This window comes from Monodon monoceros, unplaced genomic scaffold (genome assembly GCF_005190385.1).
Source record: "Monodon monoceros isolate NGI ecotype Baffin Bay Population unplaced genomic scaffold, NGI_Narwhal_1 Super_Scaffold_20, whole genome shotgun sequence".
Lineage (NCBI taxonomy): Eukaryota > Metazoa > Chordata > Mammalia > Artiodactyla > Monodontidae > Monodon > Monodon monoceros.
Genome location: NW_021703777.1, coordinates 4,097,868 through 4,123,702, shown reverse-complemented (window position 1 = coordinate 4,123,702; position 25,835 = coordinate 4,097,868). Strand labels below are relative to the sequence as shown.

Genomic DNA, 25,835 nt, shown 5'->3' with positions numbered 1-25,835 from the left:
AATTTATTATTCATCTAACTTCCATCTTCAGACAATGAAGTAAAGTTTAAAATTAATAGGAAATATCAATAATGAAACATTCATGCAATGGTAAAAAATCACATCAATTATATTATTTTTCAAAGTGTCTATAATGCCTATAAAAAAGCAGAATGTAAAAGACATTATACAAGGTTAAAATATTAAAATAATATTACAATATAATTATGATTGTGGATATTTTCAGATAAGAATCTAACACATTTTTAGAAGTTAGAAAATTGGGCCTCAGTCCAAATGGGCTTTCCATGTGATCTTATGAAAATAATAATTATGCTTTATTACCCCTTCTAGTAATTACCTATCCAGAGGTAATCATTATGTGGCTTTCTGTCACCATAAGTCAGTATTGCCTAATTTTGAATATTACAGAGATGGAAATATACAGTATTCACTGTCTGTGTCTGGCTACATGATAATTGTGAAGTCATTTTGTTTGCATGGAGCTAGTGCTATTCTTTTTTTTTTTTCGCTGCAGAAAAATCGATTACAGTTGATTCTCATTGTTTGCTGATTCTTTATTTAAAACTCACTCTCTTGAATTTATTTAGAACCACAAAACCAATACACATGGTGTTTTGCAGACGCTCAGGGACTTGTGCAGAGTGAGGAGAAATGTGTGACCTGAAGTACATGTTCCCAGCTCAGGTTGGAAAAGGAAACACCCCGACTTTTTTGGTTCGGCTTTCATACTGCGAACAAGTGTTTTTTTCACGGTCTATTTACTATTGTGTCTTCAAGGACAATTTTGTTGTGTTGAAACGCTTGTGAAGGAAGGTCGTGGTGTGCCTAACGGTGGGCTTAATTCAGTCATGAGTCCTAACGCTGTATGGCCCTGAGTTCAATGTTACTGGTTTATTTTTCAATATAAATTTATTTATTTGTTTGTTTATTTCGTTTTGGCTGCGTTGGGTCTTTGTTGCTGTGCACGTGCTTTCTCTAGTTGCGGCGAGCGGGGACTACTCTTTGTTGCGGTGCGTGGGCTTCTCATTGCAGTGGCTTCTCGTTGCAGAGCATGGGCTCTAGGAGCGTGGGCTTCAGTAGTTGTGCTACGCGGGCTCAGTAGTTGTGGCTCGCGGGCTCTAGAGCGCAGGCTCAGTTAGTTGTGGTGCACGGGCTTAGTTGCTCTGCAGCATGTGGGATCTTCCTGGACCAGCCCTCGAACCCGTTTCCCCTGAATTGGCATGCGGATTCTTAACCACTGTGCCACCAGGGAAGTTCTCAATGTTACTGTTAATTAATAAACAATATGTATTAAATAACGTTTCTCTGTGCAGAAACACTCATGAAATTAGGTTATGTATTGATCAGATGATGAAAATCTTGTGACTAGAGACTGATAGGAACCAAACTATGCATTTCCTATAGAAGCAGTGGTTCAGTGTCCAGAAATTCAGTGTTTGTGGTGACTTTGTAGAACAAATGCCATTAATAATGAGAAGCAAATGTATTTTGAAATATCAGACTTTATTTATACATTAACAGTAGAAAGGATAAATTCTGGAGGGAGATAATAGAAAGAAAAGGGAAATGTTGATAATTCGGTCAAAGTGAATGAGAATTTTCTGTAATATAATAAAGAGTAATACATAGTATATGTATATAATAATAGATATAATATATGTGTATATGTTTATATGTAATATATATTATATATACTATATATATTTGTATATATTATGTACATATACTATGTATTACTCTTTATTATACAACTTATAAAATATAATACAGGAAGCTCTCAGATTTAGAAAGGACAATGAAACAAATGGAAAAGAAATCAATACCTGAATATGTTAACATGACACAGCCACACATAAAGCCAAAAGGAAGATCTAAAAATAGGAGATAAAGTACTATGAGAACAGCAGCTATTTTCTCAGTAGCGATAATGGACACCAAAAGAAAGTGAAATAATATTATTAAAAGACTAAATGGAAATAAAATATACTCTGATATTATATGGTCAATGGAAAAAAGTATATAATTTATTTACTGTATCAGATACAAAAAAATAGACTTTATCAACAAAATAAATTTAAACAAAACAAACTGAAAACTATATGCTTCAGGAATAAGGAAAATTAAGCAGTTCTACTTGATGTATAGAGAGCGAGTAAACTGGTAAACATAGGACCTATTGAAATACTAACTGTCAATAATAATGATATTCCCTGAATTTAAGTTTGAAAGTTTTAAAAGAGTGAAAACACAGGACTGAAATAGCAAAAAAAATGTTTAAATATTGTACAACAATATGTAAGCAGGGAAAGGGCTGATATTATTTGAAATATATATGTTAAGTTTTCTTGTATTATTTAAGAATGGGAGTAATTATGGATTACCCATGTACATTAAGTATGTTTATTAATATTTTAAGAAACTGTGTCTTAAATATTGTATTTGTCTATGAAAAAATAGAATTACATGAACAACTTATTCCTAAATACAATAGGAAAAGAAGAATTAAGAAAGAGAAAACAGTAAGAATGGAAAAATCAGGACAAAAATCTTTAAACAAAATTATAGAATAAAACCAAATATGTTTATAATTATAATAACCGAGATTGGAGTAAAGTAATAGCTGATAATAAAAAGTAATGGACCGAATAATGAAAATCTAGCCATATGCAGATTATGAGGTATATCCCAAAAATAAGAAAAAATAAAATTTGAAATTTAAGGACAGTTCCAGATAATTTAGTCATATACTAACAAAACAAAAAAGCTGATGTAAGTGAGAAATATTTGATACTTCTGTTCAACAGACAAAATTAATACTTTATGCAAATTGAATATTATTACTATGCTTGAACTAACAGATACATGTATTATTTTTTGCATCCAGCAGTAATTAAATATACATTATTACTAAATATTTCACTTTCTAAACCTTTTCAATATCATTTGATATCACCATTCATCCTGCTTTAATTAAATACAACACACTGCGTAGCTTATAAACAACAGAAATTTGTTTCTCAAGGTGGCAGCATGATCATGACCTGGTGAGGGCCCTCTTTCTGGTTCATAGCCATTGCCATCTCACTGTGTCTTCACATGGGGGAAGGGGTAAGCGATCTCTGTGGGGTCTTTTTTATAAAAGCACTAATCCCACTCATGAGGGCTCCATTATCATGACTTAATCACCTCCCAAATGCCCATCATCTGATACCATCATCTTTGAGGGTTAGGATTACAACAAGTGAATTCTGGGGGGACACAAACCTTCAGACTATAGCATTCACTAAAGGAAACATTTTTGAAAATGAACACATGCCGGGTTATAAATTTAGCCTCAAGAAATATTAATGAAATCATTTTATACTGATTCTCTGACACAGTGCTAAGCTATCAAAAACTGCAAAGTAAATTTAAAATGTCAATATCAATAACAAGTAATATTGATAATCATGATTAAACATGTTGAATCCAAGTAAGACTGTCTTTGAAGGAATTTTGTTACTGTAATGAAAAAAATAAATAATAGATTGAAAATAAAACATTTGGGCTTCCCTGGTGGCGCAGTGGTTGAGAGTCCGTCTGCCGATGCAGGGGACACGGGTTCGTGCCCCGGTCCGGGAAGATCCCACATGCCGCGGAGCGGCTGGGCCGGTGAGCCATGGCCGCTGAGCCTGTGCGTCCGGAGCCTGTGCTCCGCAACGGGAGAGGCCACGGCAGTGAGAGGCCCGCATACAGCAAAAAAAAAAAAAAAAAAGAAAAGAAAAGAAAACATTTAACTAGATAATTTTAGAATTTAGCTGAAGAAAATCACAATACTGTAAATGAAAGAAGGAAAGTAAAAATATATGTAGATAAAGGCACAATGAAATGAATATATAAAAGGTAAAAATTGATTTATTCAAAAAAGACTAATTAAAAGGAAACTGAGAATTTTGGCAAAGAACAAGGACAAAAGTCATGGTTAATACTATTAGAACTGAATAAAAGAAATAACAATAACCACAATCCTGGCAGAGAGTAAAAGGAACTAAGGAAGTATTAAAGTAAAAGTCATGGTAGTAAATTTGGAAATGTAGTGAGAAAGAACAAATTAAAGAGAAAGTATAAGTTAGTAACATATAATCCAAGAAGTAATCAAAAAGGAACACTTGTATGACAAATGAACTGATTTAAGAGTACTAAAACAGAAAATTCTGTCCCAGATGGAATTAGAGGTGAAAATTCTTCCGAACTTTAACATTTTAGCAAGCAATTTGATGAGAAGTAGTAATTTAAAAATGTGTATTTTCACTGTCTTGATGGCTGACTTCCTGTTTTACCCCTTCTACCCACTCTATATACAGTCTCTGCATATTCTCAGATTGTCAGCTATCAAAAACAAATCTGAACCCTGTCTTCATGCATCTTGCCTCGTGCCACCATTTATCAGCCTTATTGCCTCATTTTTCTATAGCTGCCTTCCATTTGAGGAATAGTAGGAACGGAGAGTAACATAACAGACTTCCCTATTGTAGGAAATATGTGGGCACTTAATCCTTGGATCAAAAAGGCAGTACTGTGTCATGGGTTTGCCCACACAACTCTGGGGAGGTATGGGATGGAATTGAATATCGCCCTTCTGTCAATAAAAAGAAAAATTTTGAATTATAAGGGTGCTTGAATACCTCCCTGGAAAGAAGTAGAGTGAAGTAGCAGCTGCAATGATTTGGGACGTTCTGCAATGATCTATTCTATAGATATTTAGAGACCAAATTAGTTAAAAAATGAAAATTTCCATATTGGGTATATTCAGTCTAGCCATCTTTCTGAAAGAGACATTATTTTCTGAGGCCTATTGTTGACTATAAATATCAACCTAAAATTTTACATATATACTCCATAAAAATGTCTTTAAAAAATTAAAGTTTTCTATCTTTGAATTTGTCTAAATTCTTTTTTTTTGTAACCATGTATAATTTCAGTCTGTGAGCCTCTTTAGATGATGAAATTCCATAAGTCTACTAAGCGTTGGCTGAAATAACACATCCCTATATTTGTCTTAACATGACCTTAGAGTATGTGAATTTTAATGCTTGAAAGTACATGCTTAAAGGTGAATTAGGAATATCCTAATGACTCTACTTTTATACTTGAAAATAGGCAATCTCTTAGAATTCTAAATTCCCTCAAAGTTTCTCCTAATTTAAAAACAACATGTAAATAATAGATTTAACAGATGTAGGTATTGAAACTTATGCTTTATAAATTAATAATCCAATTCAAGTTTTAAAACCCTTTAAGGAAAGAATATTTCTAGCTACTTAAAAAAATAAAGGTAAACTGCTTCATTTGTGATTTAAAGCTTTAATCATATCCAAGGACAGAGTATACTCAAAGTCACCTGCAAGGTACAAAGTTAGTTTTGTGAAAAGTAAAGCATCCTTTCTCAGTTTGATACCTTTTCTCAGCAGAGGCTGACTCAAGTCAGCCTTTTTTGTATCCAAATGAAGTTATACTTCCTGATTGTGTGCTGTACCTCTGTTTGTTTCTTTATTTTAGCCTAAATATATTATACAGTGGCAACTAAGAATAATAATTATAATCAAAATTTAATCATCTCCAAAATATGATAGAAACTAGTATAGAATTTTTTATAGGGTGGACAGAGAGATGGAACAGTGAAGTCCAAAATCAAATTGCCTTCTTTTTGAACAGAAAAAAAAGAGAGAGAAAAAAAGAACAGTAAACTTATTTAAATTTACTCTTTCAAGTTTTTTTTTCAGTCCAATTAAATTGGATCCCTAGTGTTTTATACTGACCTTATCTAAGAAATCATATTTCTGACTTTCTTTTATTTCTTTTGTATATATTTGAATGTGAGAATTGGTATTAAGTGTGTAATTTCAGCACGAAACATTTTAAAAACTTGAACATTGTTGCATTTTACTCTTAAATGGCAAATGTTTTCTTGACAACATGTTTTACAAACCTCATGATAAATTCTTACCATAGGGGTATATTTGTTTTCAGTGGATACATTAATATCATTTCTGTGTGCAGCTTAAAAATAAAAGGTCACACATTTTTAATGGAATCTATCACCTTGGTGTTGCTCTAAACATCAAATGCTTATTACTTTTCTTGCCATTAATACTTTTTGTAAGAATGGCATGCAGGTGATATTTTCCTGCGTAAAAGATTAACTAGTAGACAACTGACCTCATTTTGCCTTCTGTGGAGCAAAATCAGGTTCTGCTTGGATGCAGAAGTGGCTTATTGTAACACATCGGGTATTCTTAAGTGTCATCAGCAGTCTTCATGCTCCTTCATGTCAAGGCTAAACTCCAGGCTCAGGGTATCTTTGTTGCTATTCTCACTACTTCGCTCTGACAAAATAACCCATCTTTATATAAGTTGACACAACTGGTCCATAACCAGTGTAGCATCAGTTTTAAATTATTTGTAGTTGGTGCATCCCCCTCAAGGAATACTGATAAAAATTTTTTCAACATCTTTATTGAAGTATAATTGCTTTAAAATGGTTTGTTGGTTTCTGCTTTAAAACAAAGTGAGTCAGTTATACATATACGTATATCCCAATATCTCCTCCCTCTTGTGTCTCCCTCCCATCCTCCCTATCCCACCCCACTAGGTGGTCACAAAGCACCGAGGTGATCCCCCTGTGCTATGTGGCTGCTTCCCACTAGCTATCTATTTTACATTTGGTAGTGTATATATATCCATGCCACTCTCTCACTTTGTCCCAGCTTACCCTTATCCCTCACTGTGTCCCCAAGTCCATTCTCTAAGTATGTGTGTTTATTCCTGTCCTGCCTCTAGGTTCTTCAGAACGATTTTTTTTTTTTTAGATTCCATATATATGTGTTAGCATACAGTATGTGTTTTTCTCTTTGTGACTTACTTCACTCTGTATGACAGACTCTAGGTACATCCACCTCACTAAAATAACTCAATTTTGTTTCTTTTTCTGGCTGAGTAATATTCCATTGTATATATATATGTGCCACATCTTCTTTATCCATTCATCTGCTGATGGACACTTATGTTGCTTCCATGTCCTGGCTATTGTAAATAGAGCTGCAATGAACATTTTGGTACATGACTCTTTTGAATTATGGTTTTCTCAGGGTATATGCCCAGTAGTGGGATTGCTGGGTAATATGCTAGTACTATTTTTAGTTTTTACAGGAACCTCCCTACTGTTCTCCATAGTGGCTGTACCAATTCACATTCCCACCAGCAGTGCAAGAGAGTTCTCTTTTCTCCACATCCTCTCCAGCATTTATTGTTTGTAGATTTTTTGATGGTGGCCATGCTGATTGGTATGAGGTGACACCACAGTGTAATTTGCATTTGCATTTCTCTAATGCTTAGTGATGTTGAGCATCCTTTCATGTGTTTGATGCAATCTGTATATCTTCTTTGGAGAAATGTCTATTTAGAACTTCTGCCCGTTTTTGGACTGGGTTGTTTGTTTTTTTTACATTGAGTTGAATGAGCTGCTTGTAAATTTTGGAGATTAAGCCTTTGTCAGTTGCTTCATTTGCAAATATTTTCTCCCATTCTGAGGGTTGTCTTTTCGCCTTGATATGGTTTCCTTTGCTGTGCAAAAGCATTTAAGTTTCATTAGGTCCCATGTGTTTAGTTTTATTTTCATTTCCATTTTTCCAGGAGGTGGGTCAAAAAGGATCTTGCTGTGCTTTATGTCATAGAGTGTTCTGCCTATGTTTTCCTCTAAGAATTTGATAGTGTCTGGCCTTACATTTAGGTCTTTAATCCATTTTGAGTTTATTTTTGTGTATGGTGTTAGGGAGTGTTCTAATTTCATTCTTTTACATGTAGCTCTCCAGTTTTCCCAGCACCACTTATTGAATAGGCTGTCTTTTCTCCATTGTATATTCTTGCCTCCTTTATCAAAAATAAGGTGACCATATGTGTGTGGGTTTATCTCTGGGCTTTCTATCCTGTTCCATTGATCTATATTTCTGTTTTTGTGCCAGGATCATACTGTCTTGATTACTGTAGCTTTGTAGTATAGTCTAAAGTCAGGTAGCCTGATTCCTCCAGCTCCATTTTTCTTTCTCAAGTTTGCTTTGGCTATTCGGGGTCTTTTATGTTTCCAAACAAATTGCAAAATTTTTTGTTCTAGTTCTGTGAAACATGCCATTGGTAGTTTGATAGGGATTGCATTGAATCTGTAGATTGCTTTGGGTAGTAGAGTCATTTTAACAGTGTTGATTCTTCCAATCCAAGAACATGGTATATCTCTCCATCTGTTTGTGTTATCTTTAATTTCTTTCATCAGTGTCTTATAGTTTTCAGCATACAGGTCTTTTGTCTCCTTAGGTAGGTTTATTCCTAGCTATTTTATTCTTTTTGTTGCAATGCTAAATGGGAGTGTTTCCTTAATTTCTCTTTCAGATTTTTCATCATTAGTGTACAGGAATGCAAGAGATTTCTGTGCATTAATGTTGTATCCTGCTGCTTTACCAAATTCATTGATTAGCTCTACTAGTTTTCTGGTAGCATCTTTAGGGTTCTCTGTGTATAGTATCATGTCATCTGCAAACATTGACAGTTTTACTTCTTTTCCAATTTGGATTCGTTCTATTTCTTTTTCTTCTCTGATTGATGTGGCTAAAACTTCCAAAACTACGTTGAATAATAGTGGTGAGAGTGGGCAACCTTGTCTTCTTCCTGATCTTAGTGAAAATGCTTTCAGTTTTTCACGACTGAGAAAAATGTTGGCTGTGGGTTTGTCATATATGTACTTTATTATGTTGAGGTAAGTTCCCCCTATGCCTACTTTCTGGAGGGATTTTATCATAAATAGGTGTTGAATTTTGTCCAAAGCTTTTTCTGCATCTGTTGAGATGATCATATGGTTTTTCTCCTTCAATTTGTTAATATGGTTTATCCCATTGATTGATTCGTGTATATTGAAGAATCCTTGTATTCCTGGGATAAACCCCACTTGATCATGGTGTATGATGCTTTTCATGTGCTGCTGGATTCTGTTTGCTAGTATTTTGTTGAGGATTTTTGCATCTATGTTCATCAGTGATATTGGCCTGTAGTTTTCTTTTCCTGTGACATCTTTGTCTGGTTTTGGTATCAGGGTGATGGTAGCCTCATAGAATGAGTTTGGGAGTGTACCCCCCTCTGATATATTTTGGAAGAGTTTGAGAAGGATACGTGTTACCTCTTTTCTAAATGTTTGATAGAATTCGCCAGTGAAGCCCTCTGGTCCTGGGCTTTTGTTTGTTGAAAGATTTTTTTTTTTCTTTTTGTGGTACACGGGCCTCTCAATGTTGTGGCCTCTCCCGTTGTGGAGCACAGGCTCGGGACGCACAGGCTCAGCAACCATGGCTTACAGGCTCAGCTGCTCCGTGGCATGTGTGATCTTTCCGGACCAGGGCACGAACCCGTGTCCCCTGCATCAGCCGGCGGACTCTCAGCCACTGCGCCACCAGGGAAGCCGTTGTTGAAAGATTTTTAATCACAGTTTCAATTTCAGTGCTTGTGATTGGTCTGTTTATATTTTCTATTTCTTCATGGTTCCATCTCAGAAGGTTGTGCTTTTCTAAGAATTTGTCCATTTCTTCCAGGTTGTCCATTTTATTGGCATATAGTTGCTTGTAGTAATCTCTCATGGTCCTTTGTATTTCTGCAGTGTCAGTTGTTACTTCTCATTTTTCATTTCTAATTCTGTTGATTTGAGTCTTCTCCCTGTTTTTCTTGATGAGTCTAGATAGTGGTTTATCATTTTTGTTTATCTTCTCAAAGACCAGCTTTTAGTTTTATTGATCTTTGCTATCATTTCCTTAATTTCTTTTTCATTTATTTCTGATCTGACCTTTATGATTTCTTTCCTTCTGCTAACTTTATGAGTTTTTTGTTCTTCTTTCTCTAATTGCTTTAAGTGTAAGGTTAGGTTGTTTATTGGAGGTGTCTCTTGTTTCTTGAGGTAGGATTGTATTGCTATAAACTTCCCTCTTAGAACTGTTTTTGCTGCATCACATAGATTTTGGGTTGTTGTTTTTTCATTGTCATTTGTTTCTAGGTATTTTTTCACTTGCTCTTTGTTTTCTTCAGTGATCTCTTGGTTATTTAGTAGTGTATTGTTTAGCCTCCATGTGTTTGTATTTTTTATAGAGTTTTTCCTATAATTGATATCTAGTCTCATAGCATTGTGGTAGGAAAAGATACTTGATACGATTCAATTTTCTTAAATTTACCAAGGCTTGATTTCTGGCCCAAGATATGATCTATCCTGGAGAATGTTCCATGAGCACTTCAGAGGAAAGTGTATTCTGTTGTTTTTGGATGGAATGTCCTATAAATATCAATTAAGTCCATCTTGTTTAATGTATCATTTAAAGCTTGTGTTTCCTTATTTATTTTCATTTTGCATGATCTGTCCATTGGTGAAAGCTGGGTGTTCATGTCCCCTACTATGATTGTTACTCTTGATTTCCCTTTTTGTGGCTGTTAGCATTTGCCTTATGTATTGAGGTGCTCCTATGTTGGGTGCTAGCTATTTACAATTGTTATATCTTCTTCTTGATTTGATCCCTTGATTATTATGTAGTGTCCTTCTTTGTCTCTTTTAATAGTCTTTATTTTAAAGTGTATTTTATCTGTTATGAAGATTGCTACCCAACCTTTCTTTTGATTTCCATTTGCATGGAATATCTTTTCCATCCCCTTACTTTCAGTCTGTATGTGTCCCTAGGTCTAAAGTGGGTCTCTTGGAGACAACATATATGTGGGTCTTGTTTTTGTATGCATTCAGCCAGTCTATGTCTTTTGGTTGGAGCATTTAATCCATTTACATTTAAGGTAGTCATCAATATGTATGTTCCTGTTACCATTTTCTTAATTATTTTGGGTTTGTTATTATAGGTCTTTTCCTTCTTTTGTATTTCCTGCCTAGAGAAGTTCCTGTAGTATTTGTTGTAAAGCTGGTTTGGTGGTGCTGAACTCTCTCAGCTTTTGCTTTTCTGTAAAGGTTTTAATTTCTCCATCAAATCTGAATGAGATCCTTGCTGGGTAGAGTAATCTTGGTTGTAGGTTTTTCTCCTTCATCACTTTAAATAAGTCCTGCCAGTCCCTTCTGGCTTGCAGAGTTTCTGCTGAAAGATCAGCTGTTAACCTTATGGGGATTGCCTTGTATGTTATTTGTTGTTTTTCCCTTGCTGCTTTTAATATTTTGTCTTTGTATTTAACTTTTGATTGTTTGATCAGTATGTGTCTTGTCGTGTTTCTCCATGGATCTATCCTGTATGGGGCTCTCTGCACTTCCTGGACCTGATTGACTATTTCCTTTCTTAGGGAAGTTTTCAACTATAATCTCTTCAAATATTTTCTCAGTCCCTTTTTTTTTTTTCTCTTTTTCTTCTTCTGGGACCCCTATAATTTGAATTTTAGTGCGTTTAATTTTGTCCCAGAGGTCTCTGAGACTGTCCTCAATTCTTTTGGTTCTTTTTTCTTTATTCTGCTCTGTGGTAGTTATTTCCACTATTTTATCTTCCAGGTCACTTATACATTCTTCTGCCTCAGTTATTCTTCTATTGATTCCTTCTATAGTATTTTAAATTTCATTTATTCTGTTGTTCATCACTGTTTGTTTGCTCTTTAGTTCTTCTAGGTCCTTGTTAAACATTTCTTTTATTTTCTCCATTCTATTTCCAAGATTTTGGATCACCTTCACTATCATTACTCTGAATTCTTATTCAGGTATACTCCTCTTTTCCTCTTCATTTGTTAGGTCTGGTGGGTTTTTATCTTGCTCCTTCATCTGCTGTGTGCTTCTCTGTCTTCTCATTTAGCTTAACTTACTGTGTTTGGGGTTTCCTTTTCGCAGGCTGCAGGTTGATAATTCCCATTGTTTTTGGTGTCTACCCCCAGTGGCTAAGGTTGGTTCAGTGTGTTGTGTAGGCTTCCTGGTGGAGGGGACTGGTGCCTGTTCTCTGGTGAATGAGGCTGGATCTTGTCTTTCTGGTGGGCAGGACTGTGTCTGGTGGTGTGTTTTGGGGTGTCTGTGACATTATTATGATTTTAGGCAGCCTCTCTGCTAATGGGTGGAGTTGTGTTCCTGTCTTGCTAGTTGTTTCGCATAGGGTGTCCAGCACTGTAGCTTGCTGGTCGTTGAGTGGAGCTGGGTCTTAGCATTGAGATGGAGATCTCTGGGGAGCTTTTGCTGTTTGATACTACGTGGGGCTGGGAGGTGTCTGGTGGACCAATATCCTGAACTTGGCTCTTCCACCTCAGAAGCTCAGGCCTGACACCTGGCCAGAGCACCAAGACCCTATCAGTGACACAGCTCAGAAAAAAATGGAGACAAAGGGAAAGAAAGGAAGAAAAAAAGAGAATAAAGTTATTAAAATAAAAAATATATTAAAAATTAAAAAATTGAAAATAATTTAAAAAAGAAAAAAAAAGAGAAAGAAAGAAAGAAGAAAGCAACCAAACCAAAAAACAAATCCACCAATGATAACACACGCTAAAAACTATACTAAGAAAAAAAAAAGAACAGACCGTATCCTAGGACAGATGGTAAAAGCAAAGCTATAGTGACAAAATCATACAAAGAAGCATAGACATACACACTCACAAAAAGAGAAAAAGGAAAAAAATATATATATATATATAAAAAGAAGGAAGAGAGCAACCAAATCAATAAACGAATCTACCAATGATAATAACCTCTAAATTCTAAACTAAGGGTGAGTGCCGGTCGGCACCAATCCTCTGTGTGGGAATCTTTCCGCTTTGCCCTCCGCACCCCTGTGGCTGCGCTCTCCTCCGCGGCCCCGAAGCTCCCCTCCTCCGCCTCCCGCAGTCTCCGCCCGCGAAGGGGCTCCTAGTGTGTGGAAAGCTTTCCTCCTTCACGGCTCCCTCCTAGAGGTGCAGGTCCCATCCCTATTTTTTGTCTCTGTTTTTTTCTTTTGCCCTACCCAGTTATGTGGGGAGTTTGTTGGCTTTTGGGAGGTCTGAGGTCTTCTGCCAGCATTCAGTAGGTGTTCTGCAGGATTTGTTCCACATATAGGTGTATTTCTGATGTATTTGTGGGGAGGAAGGTGATTTCCACGTCTTACTCCTCAGCCATCTTGAAGGTCTCTAATACTGATAAATTTGTATCACACTAGGTATGTTGGGATTATGAGGGAGTTAATTTATAGATCTACAAAGAAAAAAAGAACTCATACTATAAGTAAATTGTATCCTTATTCAATGTTTGAAACAATATTTTAAAATATTAAAGAAAAAATATCAATATCTTTATAAAGCTACAACAGATAAAAACTTTTTGTTATTACATTATGTAGTATATTTTACACATTTTTACAAAGGAATAGGATAAGAAGATAATTCATCATGATAATATAACACTGAAAATGGTACTTACATGGGAAAATAAGAAATATGATTCTAGGATCTGAATATTTAGACTACTATTAATTACAATAACAAAATGTTAAGTTATTTGAAAGATACTTCTGAATATGTCTCATAAATCAATAAGTCTTTGGAAGAAGGATTGTGGCTTAATTATCTGAATATCACCAGGCCAAGCAAAGGCTACTGTGTACAGAAAATTACAGTGTTTATGGGATGGAGAGAAATTTCCAAACTATAGTATCAGAAAATTTTATTTAAACAAAGTCTCACAGAATCATTCAATAGATCAAAAGTGAGCCCCTTTGTTCTATTATGGGGCAGTTCAAAGCACCTGCTGTGAATAAGGCTCATTTCTGTAAGCTTCTCAAGGCAAAGTTTGAAAACAATTTTTCTAGCAAAATAATATTGGTAGTCAAATGCAAATTATACTAAGTACTAATTGAGCATTCTATGCACATAAGGTAATTTTGAGGTGAAAGATAAGCATATGTGCAATGCTTTTTTCCAATCACATATTCTTGAACATTACATATTGATTTACATTGTTTTTCTTGATAAATGCTCGATGGCTGCAGAAACAAAAAATATTTACTAATGGTCTCCAAACGAAATGTATGCAACACAAGGGCAATGAAAGATGACTAGTTGTGAGAAGGGAATCCCAAGACATTGTTTATTTTTATTTTTATCTTAAAAAATCATATTACATTTTATAAATATTTAACATATGGACCAAAGTTGGAGACCTGAATTTATCTGTATATTGGATGGTGGGTATGAAGTTATCTTGAGAGGAGAGTGTGAATTTTATAGTCTGTAGGGATGGACATTGGTACCCTTAGTCTTTTGTTTACTTTTATCTATATAAATATCAATAGTGCACATGTCAGCAAAACAACTGTCAAGAAGATTAAAATAATAATTTGTATTTGTAAAATATTTAGAGAAAAATTTTGTTCATAACAAGCCTAGTGCAGAGTGTAGTTGTCTTTGTTATATAAAGTAATAATCATGATCTTAGTTATAGTGCCTTTTGTCATGTTGTTCAATTTTGCAATTTGCTTTTCCCAATGAAGTAGATGTAGATGTTCATTAATTATATATTGAATACTACAATTTACAAGGTACTGTTCTAAGTGCATAAGTGATACCGTTGAGCTAAACAAACACAAAAGGCCTGCCTTCTTGGAGCCTAGAGCCCACTGGATAGAGACAGACAACAAAAAATAAGAATACTAAAAATGATATGTAAATTCTACGATATGGAAAGTGGTCAGTGCCACTGGAAAAGGTAAGATGGCAGAGCAGACCAGGTGGGATTGGGAAAGTGAAAGATGAAGGGCAGGCTGGGTACACTATTAAATAGAGTGGTCATGCTGGCCTCACCCACAAGGTGAGTTCTCAGCAAAGGTGTCCAAGAAGTAGACACTGGGTTATCTGGGGAAGGCGTTTGGTTCTGGGGAAAAGCCTCCAAAAAGTAGAAGTGTGATCGGCATGTTGGATGAACAGCAAGGAAGCCAGAGCATCTGGATTGGAGCCATCGGGGGGGAGCCTGGAAGGTGAAGGATCTGAGAAAGAAGACCAGGTGCGACAGGTCATTATAAGGGCTTTTGGCTTTTACTCTGAGGGAACTGAGAAGACATTGTGTTTTGAGCAAATTGGTGCCACGATCTGCCTAATGCTCACCAGAAAAGAAAAGAAAACAAATCACTCTGACGAATCTGTCGAGAAAGTGGACGAGTAGAAAGTTGAAGGGTGGAAACCAGGAGATGAGGTTGGAGGTGATAGAGGCCCCTATGTGGTCTAAGCAGGGCAGGAGCTGCAAAGGGCTCAGCGTTTGGAAGGCAGGTCCAGCTGGGGCGTGAGGATGGGAAGTAGAGGAGAAAGAGGACCATTAAGGATAAGAGACTCTATACTGTCTTTTTCAAAAGTAAGATCTGTTTTATAACACAGGCTTACAGGGTTACTTGTGGCACGAATTTCTTGTGTGTGTCAAATATAGTGCCTTTCTCTTTTTCAAAAGCTAATGGTCTAAATTGAACGTTTAGAGTAATTTCCAAAGTAGACCAGCAGATATTCTATAAAAGTCAACACCTGTAATTTATCCCTTTCAAACATTGGCCATTGATGTAGGAAAATTTCTGTTTTTTGACTGAAAACTGGGTTATGGAAAGATGATCCTGAATACGGTTGTTTGCACATATTTTTGTCATTGTTGTATGATTTCCTTGCTGAAAACCATGTCAACATTTCCTCCGTAAAACGTTTTGTATCTGCACACTTGAAAACTTGTAAATAGATTTTTCCTTTCAAATTGAGTTGTTTTGAAAATTGATATTTTCTTCCTTCAAAAACGTATATCTTCACTTATTTGAAGGAATTTAATTGTGAACTGCCTTCTGACACCTCCTGAAATATATTCTCATAACTTAACTTTAAAAAATGCACTACCATGTGTCAAATTGATAGCCAGTGGGAACCTGCAGTGTAGCACAGGGAGCTCAGCTCAGTGCTCTGTGATGACCTAGCGGGGTGGGATGGGAGGGGTGGAAGGGAGATGCAGAGGGAGGGGATATAGGTATACATATAGCTGATTCACTCTTTTGTACAGCATAAACTAACACAACATTGTAAAGCAAATATACCCCAATTAAAAAAAAATAAGATAAATAAAAAATTGTCTCTGTCCTGCCATTTATAAAAGAAAATGTTTATCCTTTAAGGCTCAATTAAAGCCTCCCTTCCTCTTCTCCCCCATCCTGCTCTGTACTTCTTCCTCTGAGCTTCCAAGGCATTTGGCCCTTATTTTTATTTTGTGACATGCATCAAGTTATTTTAAATTCTTCTTGCACCCTCTCACCTATAAACTCTTCCAGGACAGAGACTGTGATTATTAAAGTAAATAACCTCTTCTAGTTTCTTCATTTGCTAAATAAGGGCATTACATCTCTAAAACACTATAATGCTGTCATGAAAATACTCTAGTTCAGTTAGTTTTTCTAATAGTAGGAGCAGTGGTATTTCCATCATGTTTAGCATTCATCAGGCATACCTGAGCACTTTATATTTACTACCTCACCCAGTATTTACAACGACCCTCTGAAGTAGGTGTTATTGCTGTCTCCATTTTATTATAGAGGAAACTGAGCCACAGAAAGCGTTAGTAAGTTCCCAAGTTATTATTATTATTTAAATTTAAGTGAAGACACTGAGATTTGAAGTCAGCTTCCGAATACATGCGCATAAGCATGGTGTATACTGCCTCTCAGTGATTCTCCCCTGGGATTGTACTGCTTATACAAATGATACTGCATATACTTGGGTCCCATGGGTTTCTCTTCACCCTCCAAAAGAAAAAAAACCCAAAAGAATGTTTCTTATCTATGAAGCGTAAATAATAGGGCAGCATATCCAAACATTGTCAGGAATGAAACTGTCCACTAGGAGGAATGGTCTTTCATAGGTAGGGAGGTTCCCACTTTGGGAAAGAACTCAGACCCAGATCCCAGGCTTGCTGTTCACTGGCTGGATGACTGCTGGTAAGATAAGTGTCTCAGTTTTCTTATCACGTCTTATGGGGACATTAACAGAACCTATGGATCGTGGTATGTCCTTACAAGATAATATTTATGAAGGGCCAAGTGGAAAGAAAATAAATTTATGAGAGCTGGCGAACTGAAAATTTTTATTCAAATTGTTCCCTACTTTATAAAGTTACCTAAGGATCTTTGCTATTTTTATAACCATATCCTAACAATTGATTAACAATGAGGTCTTTTTGTTATTGCTGCTTCTGTTGCCTATTGAATTATTTTATCTTTAACTTTTTAAATGCTTAAAGATTATTCCATTTTAAGTTGCATGCAAAATAGGCTATTATAATCCTACATAGATCAGGTTTAACATATAAAGGGAAAAATTTGAAAAATCAAAGGAATCTTACTGCCTTGTTATTAGTGTGATGATTAATGATGGCTCTTTTGCTATATACCCGTTGAAATTATTGATCAGTACATGAAGAATCGAAATGAAACGTCTGGCATTCACTTGAGTACGATTCACCAAATACCAGACCAGCTATTCCTCAAGCAATAGAACTGTATAGTTATCCCAAATAGCATCAAGTCTCGGGATAGTTATTCTAGGTTTGTGCCGCAATTTAAGACTATCATGGAGAATTCAGTCTCCCTTCATGTTTCTCCTGCTAAATCCTCAAAGTGGTGGCTTTTCCTTCTTAAGCTTATTGTTTCGTGACCTCAAAATGGCTTTAGAAATTGAGGCTTAATATCCTCATCTGACAGCATTCAAAGCAGGGAGAAGGAGAAAGTGTGGTGCGTGGAGGTCTCCTCCTGCTATTGTCTCTTTCGATGGAAATGCTTCACTCTCAGAAATCATTCATCACCCTAATCTTCACAGTGTGTAAACTAGGATATGCCATGTGACTACCCCTCACCTCTAGGGAGTCGGGGAAATTTCACCCTTGTCAAAGGGGAATAAGATTAGTCATTGGCTTAAATCTCTGCTGGTCCTCAGGTGGGCTACCTTCCCTTAGAACATCACTGCCCAGCTGAACCCAAAATGTTATCATGGCTCTGTTAGCCAGAAAGAAAGGGGTGAGGACACTAATACAGAAATGCTTAAATAGGTCTTTTCAGAAATCCAGTAATTAATTCTGATCCAAGAATATTGAGAATTTTAAATAGATAAAATACAGGGCAAGATTTCAGAAAAGAAATACTTTAGTAAGACTAAATTGCCAAAGTGTTAGTTAAAATATGAATCTCTATATATTCAACTACAACTATAGTTTACATTTAATCCACTGAGAAGAGAATTACATTATAAACTAGGACTTGGGAAATTCTCTAAGGGTATTCAGTAGAGCTTGGAAAGAAACGTTTTCAATATTGGATAAAGGTTGTTTTACTGAAAACAATTTGTTCTATGTTATTAAATTAGAAAACGTGTAACTATTAATATTGCAGGAAATTACTTCTAAAAGGTATTAGCTTATGATATAAATAGCTTGGAATTAAGGTGAGTGAAATAACTTTCTGGCAGCAATGCATGTTTTGGAAGTTTTGTTTTCAGTAAATGCTAGATATTATAAATATTAGCAGAAAAATACATTTACCATATCAAGTACGATACAGAAAATTGCTTCTTTTTCTGTGGCTTTAGACTTCTCATTAAGGAAACTAAATTAGGTAATCTGTTATTAGAGTTACAACCATATATCAGATTGTTGGCATTTTAGCATTATAAATGGTCAAGTCCCATAACCAGCAGTGGGATAGAAAAATCTAATAGTATAAATATAGTTCTTACCTGTACTCAACAGTTGATTAAAATGCACATATTAATCATTTATATCTTGAGTTTCTAAATAGCTTCTCCATTATTTGCATAGGTAATGAATTTGCATAGGTAATGAATGAATGTAAGACTATATAAAATTGTGCAAAAATATATTTGAGTAATGTATTATATTTCCAAATTAATCAAATAAAGGTTTAGAAAATTAGATCATTGGCAACATACGTTTTTAATCTGACATCTAAACTCCTGGATTTTTCTATAATTTTTGGCCTAGTTTTAAACTAATATTTCGGTCTGAAAACTTTTTCAACTTCTGTCTATTACAGGCAGTAAGCACAGACCCCATCCCTGTTAAATTACACTACGACAAATCACATGATCAAGTCTGGGTGCTAAGCTGGGGTACCATGGAAAAGACTTCTCCAACACTACAGGTAAGTACATTTCAGTATATTTGAGAAAATAATGATCTTTAAACCTTTCAATATCTAACTGGACACATAACCATTTAACAATGATATTCTTCCACCTAGATCTTCACAGTAAGGGGAAAAAATGTTGATTCTCAAGCACCTTTTTGCTTGGAAAATATTTTAGTTCAGACGTTCCAAACATTAGATTTATATGCAAAAAGAATAACCTACGATGACAAAGCTGAAGCCATTAAGAAAAAAATATTATGATTTACGTTTCCTACCTCCCTCGAATTTTCATGAGAATTTTCTTGTTTCCATCTGTTTTAAATGGGGCCTGGAGGGTGGGTCCTGTGAGATAGAGACCAGGAGAGTTAGACAGAGTCTCAAAGCAGGTCCCCAGTGTTCTCCAAACACATAGTACTTTACTATCTGAGTGCAGGTTCACTTCTAATTGGGAATATGTACTGTCATTTTTGTGAAATTTGCTTATGTTTTGAAATTGTTTACATGAGAAATTGACAGATAGAGGTATATATACATATATACACATTTTGACAGTGACTATCTGTAGAGTTGATGAGAAACTTCCCACACATTGTCCAGCCATCTAAAAACAGGTTCTTTTTCTCTGAATGTCTAATAAAAATTATGCTAATAAGATTTAGTGAATTTTTAAAATACTTGGTGGGTGGAAGTGAAAGGTTAGTTTCACAACTGAAAATATAAAATAAAATGTAAGAACTGAGAATTACTCTTAAAATACGACATACAACAAGACTTATTTACATGAAGAGTGTGTGTGTGTATTTATGTATGTATAAGATGGATAGATGATAAATAGGTGATAGATAGATAGATAGATCATAGATGATAGACAGACTGACAGGAAACACAGGGTCTCTGGATCAGAGAACAGACCATTTCTTACCCATGAAGCCTGTTAGTGTTTATTCTCTGTCCCCAACCCCTATGGGGTGATGTGGTGAGAGGCTAGTGTCACCCTTCATGACCAACACAGTCCTACCGCAGGAGAAGCCTGGAATCATGTGTCTCTAAGTTATTTTAGCCTGCTGGCACCTCAACCCACCGTCTCATGTGAGAGAGAAGAGAGTATTAGTCTGGAAAGCATGCAAATCTTCTCCAGGGAGAGGAGTGGAAGGTCAGTACCCTGGCACCTCAGTAATTGGCTCAGAGGAATTAAGTCTCTAAATCTCTCAGGAGAAATACTCTATTTCTAGCTTCCAAAGGCATTTTTGCTGCACGATCATCCTTTAACCAAGGTGGCGTGCTTTTTGCTCAGAAAGACTTGACTCTGCGGAAACGTCAAGATATTTATGGATAATTGTCTCCCAACAGGATTACCAGAAAATATCTTCGAAAGAAATGGGATTTGAGATTTGTTTGAAAGGGGAACAGATTTTCCTCTGGAGAAATTGAACTGAAACCAAAAACATGGTCAAGCTCTCCTTTTTGCTAGAGTGTCCCTGTGCCATGTTGGTGAAAGATTAGACTGGAAAGAGAGATTGACGCCAGGTCTTGAGGGCTAGGAAGTAACTTTTTAGCCCTAATGTGTTATATCTTATAATGGGACCCTCTCACCCTTGAAGGTGCAAAACATTTTATCAAGGATCTGAAAGCCCTCCTTTGTGTTTTCCTGTTGAGTATAATTAAATCTGTACATCTTTGTCGATTATGAAAGCAATATGTTTTATTTTCTGTGACATTTATAATTAATTAATACCCATAAACTATCATAATTTTAGGTATTTAAGACAGTGATTTTCCACCTAGTGTTGTCAGATGAAGTCTGAATATGTATCATAGTATGTTTTTCTTTTTAAAGAGCACTTATGTCTTAGGAAAGCTTAAGAAATTCTGTAAAAATCTAAAACTCATTAGTCTGTCATCTGCACAGTTTTGCAACCTGTATGTCATGTCTTGTAAACGCACAACAATTAGAGAAGAAAATATCCCCAGGAAACAACTTGGAATAAAGTCCTGGCGTTCTTCCATTGGCCAGGAAGTAGGACCCAGCCAGATGGGGTGACAGTGGGAGGTGGTAGCTCTGGGTTTGCAGCAGGCATCACATAAAGACAGGCCAGCAGCAGGATGCTGTTAGAAATGAGTTCAGAATTGTTGCAAGATTGGGCTTATTGATTGAGGTATATCACAGATCAATCTATGTCCTTCAGTGAGCTCAGTCCTGAACCTGGCAATTCACCACTCCCTGCTCAATTCCAGCAACGAGAAGGACCTCAACCCATCAAAGTCCAGACTGAGGGGAACTGGGGAAGTGGCTTTGTATTTTTTTACAACCTAGGACGGTGCCAAGCGCAGAAGAGAGGTCCAGTTAATCTGCCTTCAGTGGCGTGAAATATTTTTGCGTCAGTAAGTTTGGGACGTAATACACACATTACAGTGTTGTTTAAGTGTTACCTGGTCCATAGCAAGCTCTCAGTAAGTATTACTATTGCTGCTGTCAGTCTAAGTATTATTATTAATTTCAAATACACGTACATGCAGCTTGAGAATTATGTACCTCTATACAATCTAAAGGGAAGAAAATTTGGGGAGTTCCATTGTTATTACCCCTGTTGAGTTTTATTAAAGTCTTATAGGCATAATTATGAATGGCTAAAATCCAGTGAGGACTTTCTCACTGTTACTCATTAATAAAATAGGTAGAGTATGTTTAAAGTGTTATCACATACTTTGGTTCTCTCTTCCTCTGGGCACATGGTGGGGGGGGGGCTTCTTTTGGTTGGGTGAGGCCATATGATTAGTTTTGGCAAAAAAGGTCTTTCATAAATGGAAACATTCAAGGTAGTTAGCTGCTCTTTCCGCATGGAAATCGGAATTAAAAACACTAAAAACAATAGATATCCTACCAAAGCCCTCTAGGAAAGTAAGAGGTATGAAACAAAAGTCTTTATTATTAAAAAATAAAGAAGTAAGTAGTAAAGAAGTAAAGATTTGTTTCTGCTTTGTTTTGGTTTGTGACTATAACATGACTGAGCCTTTCTTGACTATTATAATAATTACTCTATTTTCTTGAACTTGGCAATTCCCAATGTAACTCAATGAAATTATGCTCATTGCAATAAACAAAAATTAACTTTTTAGGGTAAAAAAAAATCTAAAACTAAAAATGCTATCTCCTTCTGTCCTAAAAACCAAAGGAAGACACTCAGTTTTGAGGGAAGATAGTCTATTTAACTTAGGCAGTCAAAAGTTTAAGAAGTTTGATTTGGTACCCATATGTAGAAAGGATTTAAAAGGGGTAAAATAAAGGCAGGAAAATACTTTAAAAAGCTAACACAGAACAATGGTTGTGCAGCAGGGACAATAGGACAGCTGTGAAGGTATGAGAAATCAGAAGAAAGAACTGATAGAATTTCATGCAAAATGGGATATAAGGGATAAAAGAGCTTAAATGTAGTGATCTTTTCTTTAATGAACTATGAAAGTTTTAAAAACCAATTAATGACGAATAGTTAGAGACCTCTTTGATTAAAACTTATTCAACTTTATCGTTTTCAATTTATAAAAGGGAAATTTTTAAAATATGTAAATCTATTCTAAGATTTCTAAGAGCAAAAATATTTCAAATGATGTATTTTAGAGTTTTCTGTCCTATGTTTACAACTCTGTTGTATAGGAGAGGGAGGTTTTTTTTTTAATATATCATTTATTCCTCAGTCAAGTTGTGAAGGATGGATGGAAGGACGGAAGGAAAGAAGGAAGGAAGGGGGAGAGGGAGGAAGAGAGGGAGGGAAGAAGGAAGAAGGAAAAGAAAGCCAGCATCTCATTTATGTCATGTGTACGCTTGCTTTCATATCTCTTATTATAGCAATAACATTTTTATAATGCAGGAGTTACCTATATGTATATTTATTTTATCTTTTAGGCAGAAATTGTTCAAGAAAAAGATGTTTCCCATTTTTTTTTCTTTTAGAAACTTTTACACTGAAAATAAGCAAACGCAGAATTGCAATTTGCTTAACAATATACTAATTTTGAGGTTGAAAACAAAGAGCCTGTGCAAACAACCGCCAGGGATTTATTTCGTCTCTGATCCCATTAAGGGCCTGCATGGCCAAGATCTAAATGTGGTGCTGTGTTTAGGTGATAACCCTGGCCAGCGGGGACGCGCCACATCACACCATCCACACCCAGCCCGTGGGAAAGCAGTTCGACCGAGCGGACGACTTCTTCATCCCCACCGCCTCCCTCCTCATCACCCACGTGAGGTGAGTGCGCGGACGAGCATTGGCTTGTAGATTTCTCTCTAATCTTGGTAGAAAGCCACTGGAAATCACCAACAGAAAAATTCAGTTGTACCACAGATACACACATAATTGTACTGGAGCTCTGTCTCGTCTGCTTGATGAACTTTTATTGAGCAACATTAGTGATGAATTTCCTGTCTTCTCTTCCCTTTTATGTGTAATTGAGAAGTGAATCTATAAAGGTATGCTTGCATTTCCTAAATCAATCTTACAGTTAATATTTTGGCAAATTGCTCTTAAGGTCTTCGGATTCGGCTTTTGCAAAATGTTCGAACTTGGCCTGAGTTCCTTTCAGAGAAGAGGGCCACTCACATCAACATCTATTCAACATGTTATAAGAACATTCTTGTATTGTTTTGCCCATATAGAAATGAATATAACATTGTATCAGGGCGTATAGTAAGTTGAAATGCAATGTGTGAGGTCTGCACTTTGAGAAAATGTGTGGGCGTGTTATATCTCTCTGTGTGTTCACAAGAGGTAAAAAAGTAATAACTCCTAATGACATCACTCTAAAGGTTCACAGAAGTGGTTTAAATACTTAACAGGGGGAGACTTTGGATATTCACAATTTCTAATACTATGTCTCTTGATACTTTATTTAAGTATTTAAAGTATTGCTTAGCAATGTTAGTGAATCTGAACCAAACTAATATTTTATTCTCTATTTCAAGGGGATTTGGATGGGAGGAAACTGCTTCAGATACGTTACATGAGCCATTATTTGGTTCTTATGTATATTTGTTTCTCTTGAATTAACGTGAAAATTTTCTTGTCTAAAAGTTGGAGTTGTAAGAATTCTGAAAGAGTGAAAAATTCAACTTGACAAAATAAAAAGGGAAATTCATAAATTAGAATTGGGGCTCACAGTCAAGTTATGATATAGAAACCTTGGACAGCCAAGTATATGTTTTCAAAGAGTTTAATATATTTGCCAAGCAACTGGTTATTATTTTCAGAATGCCTACTGTGTGCTCAGCAATGAGGTGCTTAAAAATTATGAGACACTGTCACAGTGTTTTTATGGAAAATAAGGAGAACTTATTGAAAATGAAGCACATTTGAAAAGTATTTGCATTTGCGTTAAAGTAATAATCTTTAGGTCTGAGTGCAAGAGTTAAGAGACTGAAGAAATCAGCAGAGAAACTGAAAATGGCCCCTCTTGAGGTGATATCTAAAAAATATATAATGTTCTTATCTGTTGATAAAATTTTATTTAATTGACATTGAGTGATATGTTTAATAAATATCTTTTCGTTATTTTCAAGTTACTGACAAATTGTTACTGGTAAATAATTTAATATGTAACATTTGCTTTTATTTATCTCATTCTCCTATTCCCTATTACTGTATTTAATATACTGTTATCAACTTTGCTTATTTTTTTTTAAATGCACTATTAACACAATTCTTTGGGTCAAAACTCCTGTATCTATGACACATACGGTTAATAGTATACCATCTGGGGTATGTCTTTTCCCCTGTAACAAGTAAATTGGATCATTAGGGTAAGTTCGCTACTAGAGGCAGGAGTTCAACTTTGTCTGGATGCAGTGAATACCATGTGGGATTCTGGGCTTGTAGGTATTGTATAATATGCTGTCAGAACATAACGTCTCTTGAGGGTCGAAATGATTACTACAGAGCTGAAGTTGGAGCTAATAATAATTAGAGGAACATGCAAATAATGTGAACACATATAAGGCAAAATTTTATTTCAGTTATTAATATATATTGTGAGAAACACTGAAAAGTATGCTTGAGGATATTTTTAAATGTCTTTATTTCTTTTAGGGATATAGAGTCAAATGCATAGGTGTTTTGCCAATACTTGTCAAAATTCTATATTAAATTATAGCAATTCTACCAGCATATAGAGTCCCATTTTAATGAATGTGAATGATCATCATAATTCCTATTTCACAGTAATTATCCCTACTGCTAAAGTGAAAAGTAAAAGTTAGCACGCGTTTCCAAAACCAAACTGTTAAATATGAAAAGTATTTTTAACATAATGGGGATCTTTTCCACATCAGGAAAACCTGAAGGTTAGATATGGTCTTTTCTCTTACCAATGCATGGAACATTTTTTCCTACCTAAATGTGGCTTGTGTCCTGAGGTTGCTCTTTTTAAGAATTGTCTTTAACAGAATTTGAGACTATTTTCTGACTGTCGTGTTGAGTGTATATTCCAGTCCAGGCAGAAGGTCTGGCACATAATATGCATTTAATTAATATTAGTTTTCTTCCTCTGAGCCCTCATCACACCAATCTGCATTGCTCTGATTGCTGCTCTCTCATTTCAAATAACTTATATCTCCTGTGTCGGAAACACTTCTGGACAGGAGTCAGGATTTTATATCCTTAGTGCCTCAAAACTGGTAGGCGCTTAATTCATGTTTCT

At 35.6% G+C, this 25,835-nt stretch overlaps 1 protein-coding gene across 3 annotated transcripts in view; it reads left to right on the top strand.

The window, feature by feature from the left end:
- The window catches only part of FSTL5 (follistatin like 5), a 708,564-nt gene that overhangs the window by 643,882 nt on the left and 38,847 nt on the right, over window positions 1–25,835 (top strand). For all 3 annotated transcript variants that reach the window (XM_029235420.1, XM_029235419.1, XM_029235418.1), the window contains 2 exons: window positions 19,053–19,160; window positions 23,268–23,392. In XM_029235420.1, coding sequence (XP_029091253.1) covers window positions 19,053–19,160; window positions 23,268–23,392 — 233 coding nt within the window. The remainder of the gene's footprint in view (window positions 1–19,052; window positions 19,161–23,267; window positions 23,393–25,835) is intronic.